We start from the raw sequence: 23,959 nt of genomic DNA, 5'->3' as shown, positions 1-23,959 counted from the left end.
TACATTAAAAATCTTAATTCTAATCCATTCCATAACAAAAGCAAATCAAGCACTGGGGCTCAATTCTAGAGGGATAGAATTGAAAAGCAGAGCAGTTCTGTTAAACTTGTACAGAACCTTGGTTAGACCACACCTGGGAGACCTGTGCACAATTCTAGTCACCATGTTACACAAAAGGATATAGAGACACTGAAGAAAGTGCCAAAAAGATTTACAATGATACCAGAACTGAGAGGTTCTAACGATCAGGAAAGATTGAACAGGCTGGGGCTCTTTTCTCTAGAAAAGAGAAGGCTGAGGGGGTGACCTGATGGAGGTCTTTAAAATTACGAAGGGGTTCGATCGCTAGCGTCACGCACTCCTTATTTGGGCGACACCGTTCTGTGACACACGTCGCGCCTGCGACTGCGCACTCCCACCACTAGATGGCGCTGTCTAGGCTGCAGATCCCTCTACCTACAGTACCCTGAGGGGTAATGTGCTTTACCCGGTAGTTAACGGCAGGGAAAAGCTGCAGGAGGCAATTACCTAAATGAAAGAAAGATTTATGTAGCACATTTCACAACCTCAAGACTTTACAGCCAACGAAGTACTTTTTCTGAAGTGTAATCACTGCAGGAAATGCGGCAGCCAATTTGCGCACAGCAAGCGCCCACAGATAATGTGACATTACAAAAGATATAGAAGCAGTGGAGGAAATGCAACAAAGATTCACAAGGATGAAACGAGAACTGAGAGGTTTATAACTATCAATAAGGACTGAACAGGCTGTGGGGACTCTAGAAGAGAGAAGACTGAGGGGGTGACCTGATAGAGGTCTTTAAAATTATGACGGGGTTCGTTAGGGTCGACCTAGAGATGTTTCCACTTGTGGGGGAGACCAGAACTAGGGGCCATCGATATAAGATCGTCACTAATAAATCCAATGGGGAATTCAGGAGAAACTTCTTTACCCAGAGAGTGGTGAGAATGTGGAACTCGCTACCACAGGGAGTGGTTGAGGCGAATCGCAGAGATACATTTAAGGGGAAGCTCGATAAACACACGAGGGAGAAAGGAATAGAAGATTAGGATGCTAGGGTGAGATGAAGTAGGGGTGGGAGGAGGCTCGTGTGGAGCATAAACACCGGCACGGACCACTTGGGCCGAATGGCCTGTTTCGGTGCTGTAACGTGCGACATTATTCTACGTGATAATGACCAGAGCATCTGTTGGTTGAGGGATAAATATCGGCCCATAGGCAGATCAGGATAACCTGCCTTTGTTTCAGGGCTGTCGAGTCCGACTTGTAGAATAAACAGGGCGAACCGGGCTCAGTGGGTCAACTGTGGTATCGGGGGGTTGGATGAGGTTTTAAAAATGCTACGTGCTGAGATAACGGGTTGGGCGGCCATGGGGGGTGGGCGGGGGGGAGGAGGAGGGGAAATATTCCACACTGATCCAATCACAAAGCCAGGGGTGACGAATAGATTGAGTCTCGACCAGTGGATCATCCGCAGATTGAGGCGTTTCACAAAAGTGACAAGCTGGCACCTGGGCACAGCCTCGGGCCTGTTCAAAATAAATTGGCCGTGGTGTCGCGCCCAAAGCTGGCTGTACATCCAAGATGGTGAGGGGGTTGGGAGAGAAAGTCACCTCACAACCAACGCTCCCTTTAAGCTGCCTCCAGGGATCCCATGCAGCCGGCTTGCCGACTTTTCAATGCAATAACCGTGGTATTTAGAATGGCCCGTACAGCTCCCCCCCAAAAATTACAGGGAACATTGCTCACAACGCCACCCACTGGCCTCAGATTGCAACTACACTGTTACAGGGAACTGTTTACATACAGGATTTCCATTATAAATCATCACATAGGCAACAACAACTTGTATTTATACAACGCCTGTAACAGGAGCGATTATCAGACAGAAAATTGACACCGAGCCACATAAGGAGATAATGGCCCAGAAATTCGGCTCTCCACTGGTGAGTACGCATGGGGTACTCACACGTAGGCCCGACGGAAGAGCCGGTTTCCTGCATGCACTGTGCATGCGCGGGAAACCGGCACTTCCGTTCCCCTGAATGAAGAGGTTCAGAGGTCAAACACGTGCGCGGGGGAGTCTGCGCGTATGCATCAAACTTATGTTTTTTTTTACAGGTTTTCACGCGAGGGTAAGCCTGCAGGATTTAGAAATGTAAAAAGTAGGCGTAAGGCCTGCTTTTTACAAGGTAAGTGGTGAATTAATTAAAATTAAAACATTTTTTCCACAGGTTTATTATTTTTAAATACTTTAAAGCAAGGTAAGTTTATTTTTAGCCCCGTTAGAATATAAAATTATTTTTTTCAAAAATTTAAATTATTGTTTAAAATAGTTATTTCATGTAATTTATAGTTTATTTAAAAAAGTGATGTTTTAAAAAAAAATTTATTTGAATGTTTAGTGCAGTTTTGGGGCCGTAGTATTTATAAGTCTTGACAGCTCTTCCTGTCAGACTTATGAATGGAGCATTCCCTGCTCCGATTGGCTACCCATGGCCCACGTGATCGCAGGGGACGCATCGAACTAACTGCGCCCCTGGGATACGCAAGCACTGCACGCCGGCTGCTGGACCAGGCCCCGGATCGGAATTCCACAGGGCCCTACAGCTCAACGGCCGGCGCGCTAGGTAAGTGCAGATCGGGGGCTTACACCCGCGGGAAGCCCCCGACCCGAATTTCTGGGCCATTAGGACAGGTGACCAAAAGCTTGGTCAAAGAGGTAGGTTTTAAGGAGCATCTTAAAGGAGAGGAGACCGAGGCGGAGAGATTTAGGGAGGGAATTCCAGAGCTTGGGGCCCGGGCAGCTGAAGGCACGGCCGCCAGTGGTGCAGCGATGGAAATCGGGGATGCTCAAGAGGGCAGAATTGGAGGAGCGCAGAGACCGGTGAGGGTTGGAGGAGGTTACAGAGATAGGGAGGGGGGCGAGGCCATGGAGGGATTTGAAAACAAGGATGAGAATTTTAAAACAAGGCGGTTTCGATGTTCAACATTGACGATGTATTGGATGGTAGACTCCGCCCAAGCACATGGTGCTTTGATAACCCTTCCACACCCCTTCCCCCCACCCACCGTACCAAAATAGGCACCCGCGTCTATTGTAGTTAAACTGCAGTTGGCGCTGACGCCTATGTACCCATGACGCTCATGGTGGTAAGAGATGCAGAGGAACCAGGAATTCACCCATTGTGCTGCTGGGGTACTAGAACCGGCAGCTAGTCACTGGGAAGCAGCATCAGCAGAACCAAGTAACAGGAGTGGACACTGGTCACATGGGTCTGCTGAGCTACCAGAGAACCAAGAGGTCGGGCAAGAAGGATGTGCAGGTCATGGTAGAAGGTTGGAGATGGTTGGAAGGGCCTCCCCAGACCCAGGCCTTCTCTCTAGGCCTTGGAGTCTCTCCTGCCGCCGGGCTTATTTCCCAAGATAGCGTCGATCTCGCTGATAATCTGCGGAGTCATCTGAGGAAGAATCTGGGAGGAGAAAGGAAGAAAGTATGAAGGAATGTTAGCGTGTCAGGAGATCTGGAACACCAACCGTTCGGCCCCTCGAGCCTGCTCCGCCATTCAACAAGATCATGGCTGATCTTCGACCTCAACTCCACTTTCCCGCCCGATCCCCATATCCCTTGATTCCAAAAATCTATCGATCTCAGCCTTGAATATACTCAACGACTCAGCCTCCACAGCCCTCTGGGGTAGAGAATTCCAAAGATTCACAACCCTCTGAGTGAAGAAATTCCTCCTCATCACGGTCTTAAATGGCCGACCTCTGAGACTGTGCCCCCTAGTTCTAGACTCTCCAGCCAGGGGAAACAACCTCTCAGCATCTACCCTGTCAAGTCCTCTAAGAATTGTACATGTTTCACTGTGATATGGGGCCAAACGCGGGTATATGGAGTAAGGTCGCAGAACAGCCATGATCTCATTGAATGGCGGAACAGGCTCGAGGGGCTGAATGGCCTCCTCCTGTTCCCATGTTCCTAACATCTCATTTTTCTACATTCCAGAGAAAAAGGCCCATTCTAATCAATATGTGAGACGTTAGTGCTGGTAAATGGAACTCTTTCCATTTCAAGTACCCAGCGTCATCATCGAACACTCCCAGGGCAGGTACAGCACGGGTTAGATACAGAGTAAAGCTCCCTCTACACTGTCCCATCAAACACTCCCAGGGTAGGTACAGCATGGGTTAGATACAGAGTAAAGCTCCCTCTAAACTGTCCCATCAAACACTCCCAGGGCAGGTACAGCACGGGTTAGATACAGAGTAAAGCTCCATCTACACTGTCCCATCAAACACTCCCAGGGCAGGTATAGCATGGGTTAGATACAGAGTAAAGCTCCATCTACACTGTCCCATCAAACACTCCCAGGGCAGGTACAGCACGGGTTAGATACAGAGTAAAGCTCCCTCTACACTGTCCCATCAAACACTCCCAGGGCAGGTACAGCACGGGTTAGATACAGAGTAAAGCTCCCTCTACACTGTCCCATCAAACACTCCCAGGGCAGGTACAGCACGGGTTACATGCAGAGTAAAGCTCCCTCTACACTGTCCCACCAAACACTCCCAGGGGAGGTACATCACAGGTTAGATACAGAGTAAAGCTCCCTCTACACTGTCCCATCAAACACTCCCAGGACAGGTACAGCACGGGTTAGACACAGAGTAAAACTCCCTCTATACTGTCCCATCAAACACTCTCAGGGGCAGGTACAGCATGGGTTAGATACAGAGTAAAGCTCCCTCTACACTGTCCCATCAAACACTCCCAGGGCAGGTACAGCATGGGTTAGATACAGAGTAAAGCTCCCTCTACACTGTCCCTCAAACACTCCCAGGGCAGATACAGCATGGGTTAGATACAGAGTAAAGCTCCCTCTACACTGTCCCATCAAACACTCCCAGGGCAGGTACAGCACGGGTTAGATACAGAGTAAAGCTCCCTCTACACTGTCCCATCAAACACTCCCAGGACAGGTACATCACAGGTTAGATACAGAGTAAAGCTCCCTCTACACTGTCCCATCAAACACTCCCAGGACAGGTACAGCACGGGTTAGACACAGAGTAAAACTCCCTCTATACTGTCCCATCAAACACTCTCAGGGGCAGGTACAGCATGGGTTAGATACAGAGTAAAGCTCCCTCTACACTGTCCCGTCAAACACTCCCAGGGCAGGTACAGCACGGGTTAGATACAGAATAAAGCTCCCTCTACACTGTCCCATCAAACACTCCCAGGGCAGGTACAGCATGGGTTAGATACAGAGTAAAGCTCCCTCTACACTGCCCCATCAAACACTCCCAGGGCAAGTACAGCATGGGTTAGATACAGAGTAAAGCTCCATCTACAGTGTCCCATCAAACACTCCCAGGGCAGGTACAGCACGGGTTAGATACAGAGTAAAGCTCCCTCTACACTGTCCCATCAAACACTCCCAGGGCAGGTACAGCATGGGTTAGATACAGAGTAAAGCTCCCTCTACACTGTCCCCTCAAACACTCCCAGGGCAGGTACAGCATGGGTTAGATACAGGGTAAAGCTCCATCTACAGTGTCCCATCAAACACTCCCAGGGCAGGTACATCATGGGTTAGATACAGAGTAAAGCTCACTCTACACTGTCCCATCAAACACTCCCAGGGCAGGTACAGCACGGGTTAGATACAGAGTAAAGCTCCCTCTACACTGTCCCATCAAACACTCCCAGGGCAGGTACAGCACGGGTTAGATACAGAGTAAAGCTCCCTCTACACTGTCCCATCAAACACTCCCAGGGCAAGTACAGCACGGGTTAGCTACAGAGTAAAGCTCGCTCCACACTGTCCCATCAAACACTCCCAGGACAGGTACATCACAGGTTAGATACAGAGTAAAGCTCCCTCTACACTGTCCCATCAAACACTCCCAGGAAAGGTACAGCACGGGTTAGACACAGAGCAAAACTCCCTCTATACTGTCCCATCAAACACTCTCAGGGGCAGGTACTGCATGGGTTAGATACAGAGTAAAGCTCCCTCTACACTGTCCCATCAAACACTCCCAGGGCAGGTACAGCACGGGTTAGGTACAGAGTAAAGCTCCCTCTACACTGTCCCATCAAACACTCCCAGGGCAGGTACAGCATGGGTTAGATACAGAGTAAAGCTCCCTCTACACTGCCCCATCAAACACTCCCAGGGCAGGTACAGCATGGGTTAGATACAGAGTAAAGCTCCATCTACAGTGTCCCATCAAACACTCCCAGGGCAGGTACAGCACGGGTTAGATACAGAGTAAAGCTCCCTCTACACTGTCCCATCAAACACTCCCAGGGCAGGTACAGCATGGGTTAGATACAGAGTAAAGCTCCCTCTACACTGTCCCCTCAAACACTCCCAGGGCAGGTACAGCATGGGTTAGATACAGAGTAAAGCTCCATCTACAGTGTCCCATCAAACACTCCCAGGGCAGGTACATCATGGGTTAGATACAGAGTAAAGCTCACTCTACACTGTCCCATCAAACACTCCCAGGGCAGGTACAGCACGGGTTAGATACAGAGTAAAGCTCCCTCTACACTGTCCCATCAAACACTCCCAGGGCAGGTACAGCACGGGTTAGATACAGAGTAAAGCTCCATCTACAGTGTCCCATCAAACACTCCCAGGGCAGGTACAGCACGGGTTAGATACAGAGTAAAGCTCCCTCTACACTGTCCCATCAAACACTCCCAGGGCAGGTACAGCATGGGTTAGATACAGAGTAAAGCTCCCTCTACACTGTCCCCTCAAACACTCCCAGGGCAGGTACAGCATGGGTTAGATACAGAGTAAAGCTCCATCTACAGTGTCCCATCAAACACTCCCAGGGCAGGTACATCATGGGTTAGATACAGAGTAAAGCTCACTCTGCACTGTCCCATCAAACACTCCCAGGGCAGGTACAGCACGGGTTAGATACAGAGTAAAGCTCCCTCTACACTGTCCCATCAAACACTCCCAGGGCAGGTACAGCACGGGTTAGATACAGAGTAAAGCTCCATCTACAGTGTCCCATCAAACACTCCCAGGGCAGGTACATCATGGGTTAGATACAGAGTAAAGCTCACTCTACACTGTCCCATCAAACACTCCCAGGGCAGGTACAGCACGGGTTAGATACAGAGTAAAGCTCTCTCTACACTGTCCCATCAAACACTCCCAGGGCATGTACAGCACGGGTTAGAAACAGAGTAAAGCTCCCTCTACACTGTCCCAATATTGTGTTCCAGCCTCAGCAGACTGCCCCCTCTCCTGCAACCATTTGCCACTTTTCCATTTCCTACACCGGTCATTCTGTGGCCTCTGTGAGTGAGAATGAGGACTGAGTGGTGATTGAATTGCTGAGGGCCCAATGCCCAATATGGGAACTGGGCGGAGACTCCAAAACTCATTTCATGTAGGACCCGCATGGCCAGGTGAAAAAGGACTTTATATTTTTGTCTGTGTTGCACTTAAAACTAGGCCTGAAAGGCGAAAACCTCTAACCCAAGGTGCCACCCAATGGAAATGCTCATCTGATGTTACATAAAGCAGCATCTTGCATTTCTATAGCGCCTTTAACGTAGTAAAACGTCCCAGGGTGCTTCACAGGAGCGATTATCAGACAAAATTTTACATTGAGCCACATAAGGAGATGTTAGGACTATTGACCAAAAGCTTGGTCAAAGAGGTTTAAGGAGCGCCTTAAAGGAGGAAAGAGAGGCGGACAGGTTTAGGGAGGGAATTCCAGAGTTTGGGCCCAGGCAGCCGAAGGCAGGGCCGCCAATGGTGGAGCGATGGAAATCGGGGTTTGCAGAATCGGCCAGAATTGGAGGAGCGCAGAGATCTCGGAGGGTTGTAGGGCTGGGGTAGATAAAGAGGAACCAGTGGATGTAGTATATTTGGATTTCCAAAAGGCATTCAATAAGGCGCCACATAAAAGGTTGCTACGCAAGATAAGGGCTCATGGGGTTGGGGGGTAATATATTAGCATGGATAGAGGATCGGTTAACGGACAGAAAACAGAGAGTAGGGGTAAAGGGGTCATTTTCCGGTTGGCAGGCTGTAACTAGTGGGGTGCCGCAAGGATCAGTGCTTGGGCCTCAGCTATTCACAATCTACATCAATGACTTGGATGAAGGGACCGAGTGCAATGTATCCATGTTTGCTGATGATACAAAGCTAGGTGGGAAAATAAGCTGTGAGGAGGATACAACGAGCCTGCAAAGGGATATAGACAGGTTAAGTGAGCGGGCAATAAGGTGGCAGATGGAGTATAATGTGAGGAAATGTGAGGTTATTCACTTTGGCAGGAAGAATAGAAAAACAGAATATTTTTTAAATGGTGAGACACTATTAAATGTTCAGAGAGATTTGGGTGTCCTCGTGCAGGAAACACGGAGAGTGAGCCTGCAGGTACAGCAAGCAATTAGGAAGGCAAATGGCCTGTTGACCTTTATTGCAAGGGGGTTGGAGTATAAGAGTGAGGAAGTCTTGCTACAATTGTACAGGGCCTTGGTGAGACCACACCTGGAGTACTGTGCACAGTTTTGGTCTCCTGATCTGAGGAAGGATATACCTGCCTTGGAGGCGGTGCAACGAAGGTTCACTAGATTGATTCCTGGGAGGAGAGGGTTGTCCTATGAGGAGAGATTGTGTAGACTGAGCCGATACTCTCTGGAGTTTAGAAGAATGAGAGGCGATCTCATTGAAACGTAAAAGATTCTCAGGGGGACTGACAGGGTTGTTTCCCCTGGCTGGAGTGTCTGGAACTAGGGGTCACAGTCTCAGGATAAGGGGTCGGCCATTTAAGACTGAGATGAGGAGGAATTTCTTCACTCAGAGGGTTGTGAATCTTTGGAATTCTCTGCCTCAGAGGGCTGTGGATGCTGAGTCGTTGAGTATATTCAAGGCTGAGACAGATAGATTTTTGGACTCTAGGGGAATCAAGGGATACGGGGATTGGGCGGGAAGGTGAAGTTCAGGCCGAAAATCAGCCATGATCTTATTGAATGGCGGAGCAGGCTCGAGGGGCCGTATGGCCAACTCCTGCTCCTATTTCTTATGTTCTTATGGAGGAGGTTACAGAGATAGGGAGGGGGTCGAGGCCATGGAGGGATTTGAAAACAAGGATGAGAATTTTAAAAATGGAGGCGTTGCCGGACCGGAAGCCAATGTAGGTCAGCGAGCACAGGGTTGATGTGTGAGTGAGATTGTACTCTACAAATATTCTACAGCTTGTCCGTACAACCACCTGAGAAACATAACCCCTCAGGATACGAACAGAGGCTTGCTGACAGCTGCCAAGGTGACAAGACCGTGGCCCTGGTAGGCAGTGGAACTAAATAGGCCCATGGACATGTGATTATAGACTTTGATGCTGTCATCAGTAAGCGACACCCACCTGAATGGCGCCAAGGTTCTCGTGCAGTTGCACCGTGTCCGACACTCCGAGCAGGACTGAGCTAACTGAATCATTACGCAGGCACCAGGCTGAGGGGGAGACACAAAGAGCGAAGATCTCAATACCCAATCAATTAAGAAAAACTCTGTCTTCAACCACAGGGTCTTTGTTTAGAAGGTTCGGCTGGGCAGCATATTAGTCAATTCAGAACTGACTAAAATATATAATCTCAATGGCACAACCCTTCCCATTCACTCCCATTGTATAGAATCCCAATGGACCAAACCCCTTCCCATTCACTCCCACTGTACAGAATCCCAATGGACCAAACCCCTTCCCATTCACTCCCATTGTACACAATCCCAATGGACCAAACCCCTTTCCATTCACTCCCATTGTACAGAATCCCAATGGACCAAACCCCTTCCCATTCACTCCCATTGTACAGAATCCCAATGGACCAAACCCCTTCCCATTCACTCCCATTGTACAGAATCCCAATGGACCAAACCCCTTCCTATTCACTCCCACTGTACAGAATCCCAATGGACCAAACCCCTTCCCATTCACTCCCATTGCACAGAATCCCAATGGACCAAACCCCTTCCCATTCATTCCCACTGTACAGAATCCCAATGGACCAAACCCCTTCCCATTCACTCCCACTGTACAGAATCCCAATGGACCAAACCCCTTCCCATTCACTCCCATTGTACAGAATCCCAATGGACCAAACCCCTTCCCATTCACTCCCACTGTACAGAATCCCAATGGACCAAACCCCTTCATTCACTCCCATTGTACAGAATCCCAATGGACCAAACCCCTTCCCATTCACTCCCATTGTACAGAATCCCAATGGACCAAACCCCTTCCCATTCACTCCCATTGTACAGAATCCCAATGGACCAAACCCCTTCCCATTCATTCCCACTGTACAGATTCCCAATGGATCAAACACCTTCTCATTCATTCCCATTGTACAGAATCCCAATGGACCAAACCCCTTCCCATTCACTCCCATTGTACAGAATCCCAATGGACCAAACCCCTTCCCATTCACTCCCACTGTACAGAATCCCAATGGACCAAACCCCTTCCTATTCACTCCCACTGTACAGAATCCCAATGGACCAAACCCCTTCCCATTCACTCCCATTGCACAGAATCCCAATGGACCAAACCCCTTCCCATTCATTCCCACTGTACAGAATCCCAATGGACCAAACCCCTTCCCATTCACTCCCACTGTACAGAATCCCAATGGACCAAACCCCTTCCCATTCACTCCCAATGTACAGAATCCCAATGGACCAAACCCCTTCCCATTCACTCCCATTGTACAGAATCCCAATGGACCAAACCCCTTCCCATTCACTCCCATTGTACAGAATCCCAATGGACCAAACCCCTTCCCATTCACTCCCAATGTACAGAATCCCAATGGACCAAACCCCTCCCCATTCACTCCCACTGTACAGAATCCCAATGGACCAAACCCCTTCCCATTCACTCCCAATGTACAGAATCCCAATGGACCAAACCCCTTCCCATTCACTCCCATTGTACAGAATCCCAATGGACCAAACCCCTTCCCATTCACTCCCATTGTACAGAATCCCAATGGACCAAACCCCTTCCCATTCACTCCCACTGTACAGAATCCCAATGGACCAAACCCTATCCCATTCACTCCCAATGTACAGAATCCCAGTGGACCAAACCCCTTCCCATTCACTCCCATTGTACAGAATCCCAATGGACCAAACCCCTTCCCATTCACTCCCACAGTACAGAATCCCAATGGACCAAACCCCTTCCCATTCACTCCCACTGTACAGAATCCCAATGGACCAAACCCCTTCCCATTCACTCCCATTGTACAGAATCCCAATGGACCAAACCCCTTCCCATTCATTCCCACTGTACAGAATCCCAATGGACCAAACCCCTTCCCATTCACACCCATTGTACTGAATCCCAATGGATCAAACCCCTTCCCATTCACACCCATTGTACAGAATCCCAATGGACCAAACCCCTTCCCATTCACTCCCATTGTATAAAACCCCAATGGACCAAACCCCTTCCCATTCATTCCCACTGTACAGAATCCCAATGGATCAAACCCCTTCCCATTCACTCCCATTGTACTGAATCCCAATGGACCAAACCCCTTCCCATTCACTCCCATTGTACAGAATCCCAATGGACCAAACCCCTTCCCATTCACTCCCATTGTACAGAATCCCAATGGACCAAACCCCTTCCCATTCACACCCATTGTACAGAATCCCAATGGACCAAACCCCTTCCCATTCACTCCCATTGTATAAAACCCCAATGGACCAAACCCCTTCCCATTCATTCCCACTGTACAGAATCCCAATGGATCAAACCCCTTCCCATTCACTCCCATTGTACTGAATCCCAATGGACCAAACCCCTTCCCATTCACTCCCATTGTACAGAATCCCAATGGACCAAACCCCTTCCCATTCACTCCCATTGTACAGAATCCCAATGGACCAAACCCCTTCCCATTCACTCCCACTGTACAGAAGCCCAATGGACCAAACCCCTTCCCATTCACTCCCATTGTACAGAATCCCAATGGACCAAACCCCTTCCCATTCACGCCCATTGTACAGAATCCCAATGGACCAAACCCCTTCCCATTCACTCCCATTGTACAGAATCCCAATGGACCAAACCCCTTCCCATTCACTCCCAATGTACAGAATCCCAATGGACCAAACCCCTTCCCATTCACTCCCATTGTACAGAATCCCAATGGACCAAACCCCTTCCCATTCACTCCCACTGTACAGAATCCCAATGGACCAAACCCCTTCCCATTCACTCCCATTGTACAGAATCCCAATGGACCAAACCCCTTCCCATTCACTCCCATTGTACAGAATCCCAATGGACCAAACCCCTTCCCATTCACTCCCATTGTACAGAATCCCAATGGACCAAACCCCTTCCCATTCACTCCCATTGTACAGAATCCCAATGGACCAAACCCCTTCCCATTCACTCCCAATGTACAGAATCCCAATGGACCAAACCCCTTCCCATTCACTCCCACTGTACAGAATCCCAATGGACCAAACCCCTTCCCATTCACTCCCATTGTACAGAATCCCAATGGACCAAACCCCTTCCCATTCGCTTCCATTGTACAGAATCCCAATGGACCAAACCCCTTCCCATTCACGCCCATTGTACAGAATCCCAATGGACCAAACCCCTTCCCATTCACTCCCACTGTACAGAATCCCAATGGACCAAACCCCTTCCCATTCACTCCCATTGTATAGAATCCCAATGGACCAAACCCCTTCCCATTCACTCCCATTGTACAGAATCCCAATGGACCAAACCCCTTCCCATTCACTCCCATTGTACAGAATCCCAATGGACCAAACCCCTTCCCATTCACTCCCATTGTATAGAATCCCAATAGACCAAACCCCTTCCCATTCACTGCCACTGTATAGAATCCCAATAGACCAAACCCCTTCCCATTCACTCCCATTGATAGAATCCCAATGGACCAAACCCCTTCCCATTCACTCCCATTGATAGAATCCCAATGGACCAAACCCCTTCCCATTCACTCACACTGTACAGAATCCCAATGGACCAAACCCCTTCCCATTCACTCCCATTGTACAGAATCCCAATGGACCAAACCCCTTCCCATTCACTTCCATTGTACAGTATCCCAATGGACCAAACCCCTTCCCATTCACGCCCATTGTACAGAATCCCAATGGACCAAACCCCTTCCCATTCACTCCCACTGTACAGAATCCCAATGGACCAAACCCCTTCCCATTCACTCCCACTGTACAGAATCCCAATGGACCAATCCCCTTCCCATTCACTCCCATTGTATAGAATCCCAATGGACCAAACCCCTTCCCATTCACTCCCACTGTACAGAATCCCAATGGACCAAACCCCTTCCCATTCACTCCCATTGTATAGAATCCCAATGGACCAAACCCCTTCCCATTCACTCCCATTGTACAGAATCCCAATGGACCAAACCCCTTCCCATTCACTCCCATTGATAGAATCCCAATGGACCAAACCCCTTCCCATTCACTCCCACTGTACAGAATCCCAATGGACCAAACCCCTTCCCATTCACTCCCACTGTACAGAATCCCAATGGACCAAACCCCTTCCCATTCACTCCCACAGTACAGAATCCCAATGGATCAAACCCCTTCCCATTCACTCCCACAGTATAGAATCCCAATGGACCAAACCCCTTCCCATTCACTCCCACTGTACAGAATCCCAATGGACCAAACCCCTTCCCATTCACTCCCATTGTACAGAATCCCAATGGACCAAACCCCTTCCCATTCACTCCCACTGTACAGAATCCCAATGGACCAAACCCCTTCCCATTCACTCCCATTGTACAGAATCCCAATGGACCAAACCCCTTCCCATTCACTCCCACTTTACAGAAGCCCAATGGACCAAACCCCTTCCCATTCACTCCCACTGTACAGAATCCCAATGGACCAAACTCCTTCCCATTCACTCCCATTGTATAGAATCCCAATGGACCAAACTCCTTCCCATTCACTCCCATTGTATAGAATCCCAATGGACCAAACCCCTTCCCATTCACTCCCACTGTACAGAATCCCAATGGACCAAACCCCTTCCCATTCACTCCCATTGTATAGAATCCCAATGGACCATACCCCTTCCCATTCACTCCCATTGTACAGAATCCCAATGGACCAAACCCCTTCCCATTCACTCCCATTGTATAGAATCCCAATAGACCAAACCCCTTCCCATTCACTCCCATTGATAGAATCCCAATGGATCAAACCCCTTCCCATTCACTCCCACTGTACAGAATCCCAATGGACCAAACCCCTTCCCATTCACTCCCACTGTACAGAATCCCAATGGACCAAACCGCTTCCCATTCACTCCCACAGTACAGAATCCCAATGGATCAAACCCCTTCCCATTCACTCCCATTGTATAGAATCCCAAATGACCAACTTTGTGAATCTGTAGACTCGTACAATTCTTTGAACTAGGCCAGATGTATTAGCTACCAGATACAGGGCCATCTCTTACCCAGGGGGTGAGGTTACACAGGTGGTTGAGGTGATAGAGTGAGGGTTCCTGTTGGGAACTGGTTTGGAGTAGGTGCTTATTTCTTGAGGTAGGAATTTGTCCCCTTGGGGATCGGCCGAGCGATCTCTTTCGGTTCTGGCAGCTGGTGGTGGGTCTGGGCTGTGCCAGTGGGTTATACAATAAAACCCTTAGGAAGCTGGTGAGCACACAGCAGATAGGCCATCGAGTTTCAGCAGGATTCGCATACAAATGGGCATCAGGACGTCCCACAGCGCTTCACAGCCAATGAAGTACTTTGAAGTGTAGTCACTGTTGTAATGTGGGAAATGCGGCAGTCAATTTGCGCACAGCAAGCTCCCACAAACAGCAATGTGATGATTACCAGATAATCTGTTTTTAAGTGATGTTGGTTGAGGGATAAATATTGGCCCCAGGACGCCGGGGAGAACTCCCCCCTGCTCTTCTTCCAATAGTGGCCGTGGGATCTTTTACATCCACCTGAGAGAGCAGACGCGGCCTCGGTTTAACGTCTCATCCGAAAGACGGCACCTCTGACAGTGCGGCACTCCCTCAGCACAGCACTGGGAGTGTTGGCCTGGATTATGTGCTCGAGTCTCTGGAGTGGGACTTGAACCCACGACCGTCTGACTCAGAGGCGAGAGAGAGTGCCGCCCACTGAGCCATAGCTGACACCAAGGTAACGCACTTGGTACAGAGGCAGCACATCAGGTGTGGGACGTGACACTGTGTCCGCCGGAAACGGATGCTCGTCGGCGAGCTGGCAGCCGGTGTTGCCATCCGGCAGCAGATGGAGCTGATGTGCGAGAACGCTCTGTTCCCCTTCTGTTTACGCCTTCCGATTTCCCGGACTCCTGCCCTCAACGGGGATTCTGGATGACCAGCGTAGTTCCCGAGTAACTCGTGCGGGAGGAACAGCTGAATTTGAACCGACGGTCACTCTCCATTGCTGGGCGGTTTAGCGATTCATCCTCGGGATGTGGGCGTCGCTGGCAAGGCCGGCATTTATTGCCTGTCCCTTGGGAAGATGGTGGCGGGCCGCCTTCTTCAACTGCTGCAGTCCCGTGTGGCGAAGGTGCTCCCACAATGCTGCCCCTCAGCGGCATACGCCCCCAATTGCGTCAAGCCCAGAGAGCTTAGGCCCAAGGCTTGTTAAGCTGCCAAGTGCACCGTGGGCCGGGCTTTAACCAGCTAATGCTCCCACCCATGGCACGAGGAGGCCGTGGCTTGGCCTAGTGATTTGGGTTGTTGGTTTTGTTGGGTTGCCGCGCTGTGAAAATGCAGGCTGCCAACTCCCCCCATCCCCGCTTCCCCCCCCACCCCGCCCATGCCCCATTGACGGTCTCTCCCGTTGATTAACAGCCCCTGGAGAGGACGCAAGCTCACCGATCGCCAGCTGAGGAAGGGTGCAGGACATCTTCTCGGCGATGGGCTGCAGTTCCTTGATCATGGCCTGCTGTGCCTGGCCTTCCTCACTCGTAATCTTGTCCTTCAGCCACTCGTAGCCCTGCGGGTGAAGGCAAGCTTGATCAGACTCGGAAGTGGCACGCGGGCTGGATGTAAGGGGCACTGACAGGAAGGCGGGACTGCACTCTGACCTTTCACCTCTCAATCTTGGTTCCAGTCCAGCCCAGACTGATGGGATGAAAGTGGTGGGAAGGGTCACACGTGAGCTGGTCTAGCCTCATTCTACAGGCCCTAATTGAAGGAGGGCATGTTGTATTATCTGGGAAATGAGTAAGTAGACTGATCCAGTAAGTGGAGACTTTTAGAAACTGGAGGTGAGGCACATTGTTGGGACAGAGACTTTTACTCTGTATCTAAACTGTGCTGTACTTGCCCTGGGAGTGTTTGATGGGACAGTGTAGAGGGAGATTTACTCTGTATCTAACCCGTGCTGTACCTGCCCTGGGAGTGTTTGATGGGACAGTGTAGAGGGAGCTTTACTCTGTATCTAACCCGTGCTGTACCTGCCCTGGGAGTGTTTGATGGGACACTGTAGAGGGAGCTTTACTCTGTATCTAACCTGTGCTGTACCTGCCCTGGGAGTGTTTGATGGGACAGTGTAGAGGGAGCTTTACTCTGTATCTAACCCGTGCTGTACCTGCCCTGGGAGTGTTTGATGGGACAGTGTAGAGGGAGCTTTACTCTGTATCTAACCCGTGCTGTACCTGCCCTGGGAGTGTTTGACGGGACAGTGTAGAGAGAGCTTTACTCCATATCTAACCCGTGCTGTACCTGCCCTGGGAGTGTTTGATGGGACAGTGTAGAGGGAGCTTTACTCTGTATCTAACCCGTGCTGTACCTGTCCTGGGAGTGTTTGATGGGACAGTGTAGAGGGAGCTTTACTCTGTATCTAACCCTGTTTGATCTTGACACTGGGTGAAGTTTTGAGCTATCAGTGGGAGTTTTGTGATAAAATTTTGCTGTCGCTGCAACTTACCTGCAACGAAGCCCTGGAACGTTCCGGAATGCAGTCTTCATACTTTCCAGTGATTAAACCGCATGCCAGTGGAGACCATGTAATCGTTCCTAGACCTGGTGAGAGACACGGAGCACAACGTTAGGACTGATCTGAGACAGAGAGAGAGGGATAGAGAAAGAGATAGTGAGAGAAACAGGGAGAGAGAGTGAGAGGGAGAGATAGAGAGAAGAACAGAGAGAGGGGGAGAGAGAGAGTAAGCGAGTTTGGAAGGCAGAGGAAACAAAGGCTAGAAAATAGACAAGGGAGTTTGGCAGTGCTAAATGGTGTATACTTCAACGCAAGGAGCCTGGGGAATAAAGCAGATGAGCTGAGGGCACAGATAGACACGTGGGAGGATGATATTATGGGGGAAAATTTCGGTTGCTTTGCGCCTCTCGTTAGCGCCCTAAGAGGGCGTTAATGGGGCGCAAAGCAACTGGTGCCCGGGTGCGGTGATGTTTGCTCCGCTCGCGAAATTGACCAGACATTTTGCGGTGGCGCTAAACACTACCGCCACGATCTCTTGCGCCCGCAGATCGTGATGTCAGTCGAGCGTGCAACGCCCCGGTAGCGCACCGGACCGGATATTGAGTGGCGCCCTCTGCCTTACCGCCTGCCGCTAGCAACGACAGGTTGAGGGGAGCATTTTGTAGTTGGGAAGGGACTGGGGGAGCACTATTTAAAGGCGGCCGCTTCGTGCCTTTTTCAGTTGGCGACATTTTTGCACCGCGCATTCTGAGACAGGGAGACTTCTGGAGAGATTCAACGCTGTGTGAAGGAGTTTTGGGTACTAAGCAGCACTTTGCAGGTTCATTTTGATTTGACCTTCCTTGCATCGATTTAGAAGAGACTGTGGGGGCTGCACTCTGAGCTCTTTCCCTGGGTCCCTCCATTGTTCTTTCCAGCAGAATTGATGTACAGGTCTCTCCAGGCCGAGATTCAAGGCTTTAATGAGCAGGGTGTGGATGGAGTGCAAGATCGACCCTCCCCATTAAGAACTGGCCGGCACCAGTGTGTCTGTGTTCCATTGCGGACTGACATCACATGAGCTTCGCCAGTGCTCTGAGGTAGCGCCTCGCTCCTCGGCGTTAGCTCCTTAAGAGGTGTGTAGCGCCTGATTTAGCGCTCCAATCACCTCCAGGGGTGATAGAAGCCAAGTTTGCAATCGGGGGCAATAATTAGCGCCAGGCGCTAAACTTTGCGCCCGGCTGATAATTGCGCCCCAAATGGGGGCGAAACTGAATTTCTCCCCCTATAGCTATTACTGAGACATAGCTGAAAGACGGGCAGGAATGACAGCTCAGCTATCCTGGTTACAGGGTTTTCAGGCGAGATAGAGAGGGGGATTAAAATGGAGTGGGGGTGGGGGAGTCGCAATATCAATGACAGCTGTGAGGAGGGAGGATATCTTAGAAGGATCATCCAATGAGGCCATTTGGATTGAACTGAAAAACAAAAAAGGGGCAATCACACTGCTGGGAGTGTACTATAGACCTCCGAACAGTCAGAGGGAGATAGAAGAGCAAATATGTTGGCAACTTTCTGAGACATCCAAAAATAGAGCAGTATTAGTAGGAGATTTCAATTTCCCTAAAAAGTACTTGGATATGCACGTGAAGTGCCAGAACCTACAAGGCTACGGGCCAAGTGCTGGAGAGTGGGATTAGGGTGGATAGCTCTTTCTCGGCCAGCACGGACAAGATGGGCCGAATGGCCTCCTTCTGTGCTGTAAATTTCTGTGATTCTATGAGAGAGAGGCGGAGAGGGAGAGAGAGGAGAAAGAGAGGGAGGGAGAGACATAGTAGGGAGCACGAGAGAGGGAGAGAGGGAGAGAGAGAGGGAGGGAGGGAGGAGGAAGGGGTGATAGTGAGAGCGAGAGAGAGAGAGAGAGAGGGAGGGAGGAGGAAGGGGTGATAGTGAGAGAGAGAGAGAGAGGAGGGATGGTGGAACCAGAGAGAGCGACAGACACAAGCACAGACAGAGAGAGGGAGAGAGAGAGAGGGGGAGAGGCAGACTCAGAGGGACAGAGAGAGAGGAGGAGAGAAGGAGAGAGAGACAAATAGAGGTAGAGCAAGGCAGAGAGAGAAAGAGTGAGGCAGAGAGAGGGAGAGCGAGGCAGAGAGAGGGAGAGGGAGGCAGAGAGAGGTAGAGCGAGGCAGAGAGAGGGAGAGCGAGGCAGAGAGAGGGAGAGCGAGGCAGAGAGAGGGAGAGGGAGGCAGAGAGAGGGAGAGGGAGGCAGAGAGAGGGAGAGGGAGGCAGAGAGAGGGAGAGGGAGGCAGAGAGAGGGAGAGCGAGGCAGAGAGAGGGAGAGGGAGGCAGAGAGAGGGAGAGGGAGGCAGAGAGAGGGAGAGGGAGGCAGAGAGAGGGAGAGCGAGGCAGAGAGAGGGAGAGCGAGGCAGAGAGAGGGAGAGGGAGGCAGAGAGAGGTAGAGCGAGGCAGAGAGAGGGAGAGCGAGGCAGGGAGAGCGAGGCAGAGAGAGGAAGAGCGAGGCAGAGAGAGGGAGAGCGAGGCAGAGAGAGGGAGAGGGAGTCAGAGAGAGGGAGAGGGAGGCAGGGAGAGGGAGGCAGAGAGAGGTAGAGCGAGGCAGGGAGAGCGAGGCAGAGAGAGGAAGAGCGAGGCAGAGAGAGGGAGAGGGAGGCAGAGAGAGGAAGAGCGAGGCAGAGCGAGGGAGGGAGAGAGTTTCAGAGACAGAGGCGAGAATGCTAGTGACTGAGGCAGGGCTGAGAGGTTGAGGTGTGTTTGAGGTGTTGAGATGAGTAAGGTGCCCCGAGCGCTCACCGATCTTGTGGTAGAGCTCCGGAAGCTGTGACTCCACCTTGTCGCGATGGAAGAGGTGATACTCGGCCTGGTCACACGATGGAGGGATCAGGTTGAACTGTCGGGCTATAGAGTAAGCCTCCTGAGGAGGGAAGACATGGCGGGCGGACATGAGTCAATAGGGCACGAATCCTGTCACAACGCTTTAACAGTACAACTAGTTCTGCCCCTCCCTCCAATTCTATCCCACGTTCCTGCCCCTCCCTCCAATTCTATCCCACGTTCCTGCCCCTCCCTCCAATTCTATCCCTCATTCCTGCCTCTCCCTCCAATTCTATCCCTCATTCCTGCCCCTCCCTCCAATTATATCCCTCGTTCCTGCCCCTCCCTCCAATTCTATCCCTCATTCCTGCCTCTCCCTCCAATTCTATCCCTCATTCCTGCCCCTCCCTCCAATTCTATCCCTCATTCCTGCCTCTCCCTCCAATTCTATCCCTCATTCCTGCCCCTCCCTCCAATTCTATCCCACGTTCCTGCCCCTCCCTCCAATTCTATCCCTCATTCCTGCCCCTCCCTCCAATTCTATCCCTCATTCCTGCCCCTCCCTCCAATTCTATCGCTCATTCCTGCCCCCCTCCAATTCTATCCCTCATTCCTGCCTCTCCCTCCAATTCTATCCCTCGTTCCTGCCCCTCCCTCCAATTCTATCCCTCATTCCTGCCCCTCCCTCCAATTCTATCCCTCGTTCCTGCCCCTCCCTCCAATTCTATCCCACGTTCCTGCCCCTCCCTCCAATTCTACCCCTCATTCCTGCCTCTCCCTCCAATTCTATTCCTCATTCCTGCCCCTCCCTCCAATTCTATCCCTCATTCCTGCCTCTCCCTCCAATTCTATCCCTCATTCCTGCCCTCCCTCCAATTCTATCCCACGTTCCTGCCCCTCCCTCCAATTCTATCCCACATTCCTGCCCCTCCCTCCAATTCTATCCCTCGTTCCTGCCCCTCCCTCCAATTCTATCCCTCATTCCTGCCCCTCCCTCCAATTCTATCCCTCATTCCTGCCCCCCTCCAATTCTATCCCTCATTCCTGCCTCTCCCTCCAATTCTATTCCTCAGTCCTGCCCCTCCCTCCAATTCTATCCCTCAGTCCTGCCCCTCCCTCCAATTCTATCCCTTATTCCTGCCTCTCCCTCCAATTCTATCCCTCATTCCTGCCCCTCCCTCCAATTCTATCCCTTGTTCCTGCCCCTCCCTCCAATTCTAATCCTCATTCCTGCCCTTCCTCCAATTCTATCCCTCGTTCCTGCCCCTCCCTCCAATTCTATCCCTCGTTCCTGCCCCTCCCTCCAATTCTAATCCTCATTCCTGCCCCTCCCTCCAATTCTATCCCTCGTTCCTGCCCCTCCCTCCAATTCTAATCCTCATTCCTGCCCCTTCCTCCAATTCTATCCCACATTCCTGCCCCTCCCTCCAATTCTAATCCTCATTCCTGCCCCTTCCTCCAATTCTATCCCTCGTTCCTGCCCCTCCCTCCAATTCTATCCCACGTTCCTGCCCCTCCCTCCAATTCTATCCCACGTTCCTGCCCCTCCCTCCAATTCTATCCCTCATTCCTGCCTCTCCCTCCAATTCTATCCCTCATTCCTGCCCCCCTCCAATTCTATCCCTCATTCCTGCCTCTCCCTCCAATTCTATCCCTCAGTCCTGCCCCTCCCTCCAATTCTATCCCTCGTTCCTGCCCCTCCCTCCAATTCTATCCCACGTTCCTGTCCCTCCCTCCAATTCTATCCCTCATTCCTGCCTCTCCCTCCAATTCTATCCCTCATTCCTGCCCCTCCCTCCAATTCTATCCCTCATTCCTGCCTCTCCCTTCAATTCTATCCCTCATTCCTGCCCTCCCTCCAATTCTATCCCACTTTCCTGCCCCTCCCTCCAATTCTATCCGTCGTTCCTGCCCCTCCCTCCAATTCTATCCCTCATTCCTGCCCTCCCTCCAATTCTATCCCACGTTCCTGCCCCTCCCTCCAATTCTATCCCACATTCCTGCCCCTCCCTCCAATTCTATCCCACGTTCCTGCCCCTCCCTCCAATTCTATCCCTCGTTCCTGCCCCTCCCTCCAATTCTATCCCTCATTCCTGCCCCCTCCAATTCTATCCCTTATTCCTGCCCCTCCCTCCAATTCTATCCCTCGTTCCTGCCCCTCCCTCCAATTCTATCCCTCATTCCTGCCCCCTCCAATTCTATCCCTTGTTCCTGCTCTCCCTCCAATTCTATCCCTCATTCCTGCCCCTCCCTCCAATTCTATCCCTCGTTCCTGCCCCCCCTCCAATTCTATCCCTTGTTCCTGCCCCTCCCTCCAATTCTATCCCTCATTCCTGCCCCTCCCTCCAATTCTATCCCTTGTTCCTGCCCTCCCTCCAATTCTATCCCTCATTCCTGCCCCTCCCTCCAATTCTATCCCTTGTTCCTGCCCCTCCCTCCAATTCTATCCCTTGTTCCTGCTACTTCCATCCAATTGTATTCCACGTTCCCTTGAATGTCCCGACTTTCATCGCACAGGAGTCTATACAGTGCACGTTGGCAGGACATTCACCCATGTTCCTGTCTCCCGCACACCACCTCCCACACGACAGCGATCAAGAGAGTGGTGACAAGAGTGAGTCAGAGACAGGGACACAGCTAGACAGGCAGGGACTGAGGGAGAGATAAAAGAAAGACTTGCATTTATATAGCGCCTTTCACCATCTCAGGACGTCCCAATCCGCTTTACAGCCAATGAAGTACTTTTTGAAGTGTAGTCACTGTTGTAATGTGGGAAACGCGGCAGCCAATTTGCGCACAGCAAGCTCCCACAAACAGCAATGTGATAATGACCAGATAATCTGTTTAGTGATGTTGATTGAGGGATAAATATTGGCCTCGATCGAAATAGTGGCCGTGGGATCTTTTACGTCCACCTGAGAGAGCAGCCGGGGCCTCGGTTTAACGTCTCATCCGAAGGACGGCACCTCCGACAGTGCAACGCTCCCTCAGTACTGGCACCGGGAGTGTCAGCCTGGATTTTTGTGCTCAAGTCTCTGGAGTGGGACTTGAACCCACGACCTCTCTGACTCAGAGGCGAGAGAGAGCGCTACCCCACTGATCCACGGCTGACACACAAATAGATAAATAGAGACGGAGGGAAAGAGATGCGGAGGTTAATTGGAGATTCCCAGCTGCTGCTCTCCACCCCGCCCCACCTCACCGCCCCACCACTGATATCAGCTAACTCAGCAGAGATGAGGGGTAAGGGGGGGGGACCAAACCCGGGGCCTGCTGCTCTCTGTATATCAGTATCTTTCCCTTCAGGAAGCTCCACTGTCTTGTTGCTGCCCTGAAAACCCCAAACCACAGGGCTGCATGATTCCTGCCATGTGATAACACCTTTCACCATTAGGGGGCAGGCACGCTCCCCCTTTTTTTCCCCTTTGCCCTTTCGCGAAGCCTGGACTGAAGGCCCAGAAATGTAGATTGGCGGCAAGGGGTACTAAAAGGGGAGGGAGGAATCAGGAGCGATAGTATGGTGACAAAAAAAAAAGATTCTAAAGTACAGTTTTGGTCTCCTTACCTAAGGAAGGATATACTTGCCTTAGAGGCGGTGCAAGGAAGGTTCACTAGATTGATTCCTGGGATGAGAGGGTTGTCCTATGAGGAGAGATTGAGTAGAATGGGCCTATACTCCCTGGAGTTTAGAAGAATGAGAGGTGATCTCATTGAAACATACTAGATTCTGAGAGGGATTGACAGGGTAGATGCTGAGAGATTGTTTCCCCTGGCTGGAGTGTTTAGAACCAGGAGGCACCGTCTCAGGATAAGGGGGCGGCCATTTAAAACTGAGATGAGGAGGAATTTCTTCACTCAGAGGGTTGTGAATCTTTGGAATTCTCTGCCCCAGAGGGCTGTGGATGCTCAGTCATTGAGTATATTCAAGGCTGAGATCGATAGATTTTTGGACTGTAGGGGAATCAAGGGATATGGGGATCGGGCGGGAAAGTGGAGTTGAGGTCGGATCAGCCATGATCTCATTGAATGGCGGAGCAGGCTCGAGGGGCCGCATGGCCAACTCCTGCTCCTAATTCTGATGTTCTTATGTTCTAAAAGCCTGTAGCTGTAGGAGGACT

At 50.9% G+C, this 23,959-nt stretch overlaps 1 protein-coding gene across 1 annotated transcript in view; it reads right to left on the bottom strand.

Annotated features, from left to right (window-relative positions):
* Window positions 1–529: 529 nt before the first annotated feature.
* LOC147090495 (voltage-gated potassium channel subunit beta-2-like) overlaps window positions 530–23,959 on the bottom strand; it is a 75,672-nt gene continuing 52,242 nt past the window's right edge. Inside the window, exons 11-15 of the mRNA XM_085977034.1 lie at window positions 19,821–19,941; window positions 17,022–17,116; window positions 15,965–16,085; window positions 9,434–9,522; window positions 530–3,495 (exon numbers count right to left, since the gene is read on the bottom strand). Coding sequence (XP_085833160.1) covers window positions 3,406–3,495; window positions 9,434–9,522; window positions 15,965–16,085; window positions 17,022–17,116; window positions 19,821–19,941 — 516 coding nt within the window. The 3' untranslated portion in view covers window positions 530–3,405. The remainder of the gene's footprint in view (window positions 3,496–9,433; window positions 9,523–15,964; window positions 16,086–17,021; window positions 17,117–19,820; window positions 19,942–23,959) is intronic.

The sequence above is a fragment of the Somniosus microcephalus genome, unplaced genomic scaffold, assembly GCF_052327205.1.
Source record: "Somniosus microcephalus isolate GS21.2 unplaced genomic scaffold, FLI_Smic_1.0 unresolved_chr4, whole genome shotgun sequence".
Lineage (NCBI taxonomy): Eukaryota > Metazoa > Chordata > Chondrichthyes > Squaliformes > Somniosidae > Somniosus > Somniosus microcephalus.
The sequence above is the reverse complement of the archived record's forward strand: the minus strand, read 5'-3'. Positions and strand labels throughout refer to the sequence as shown.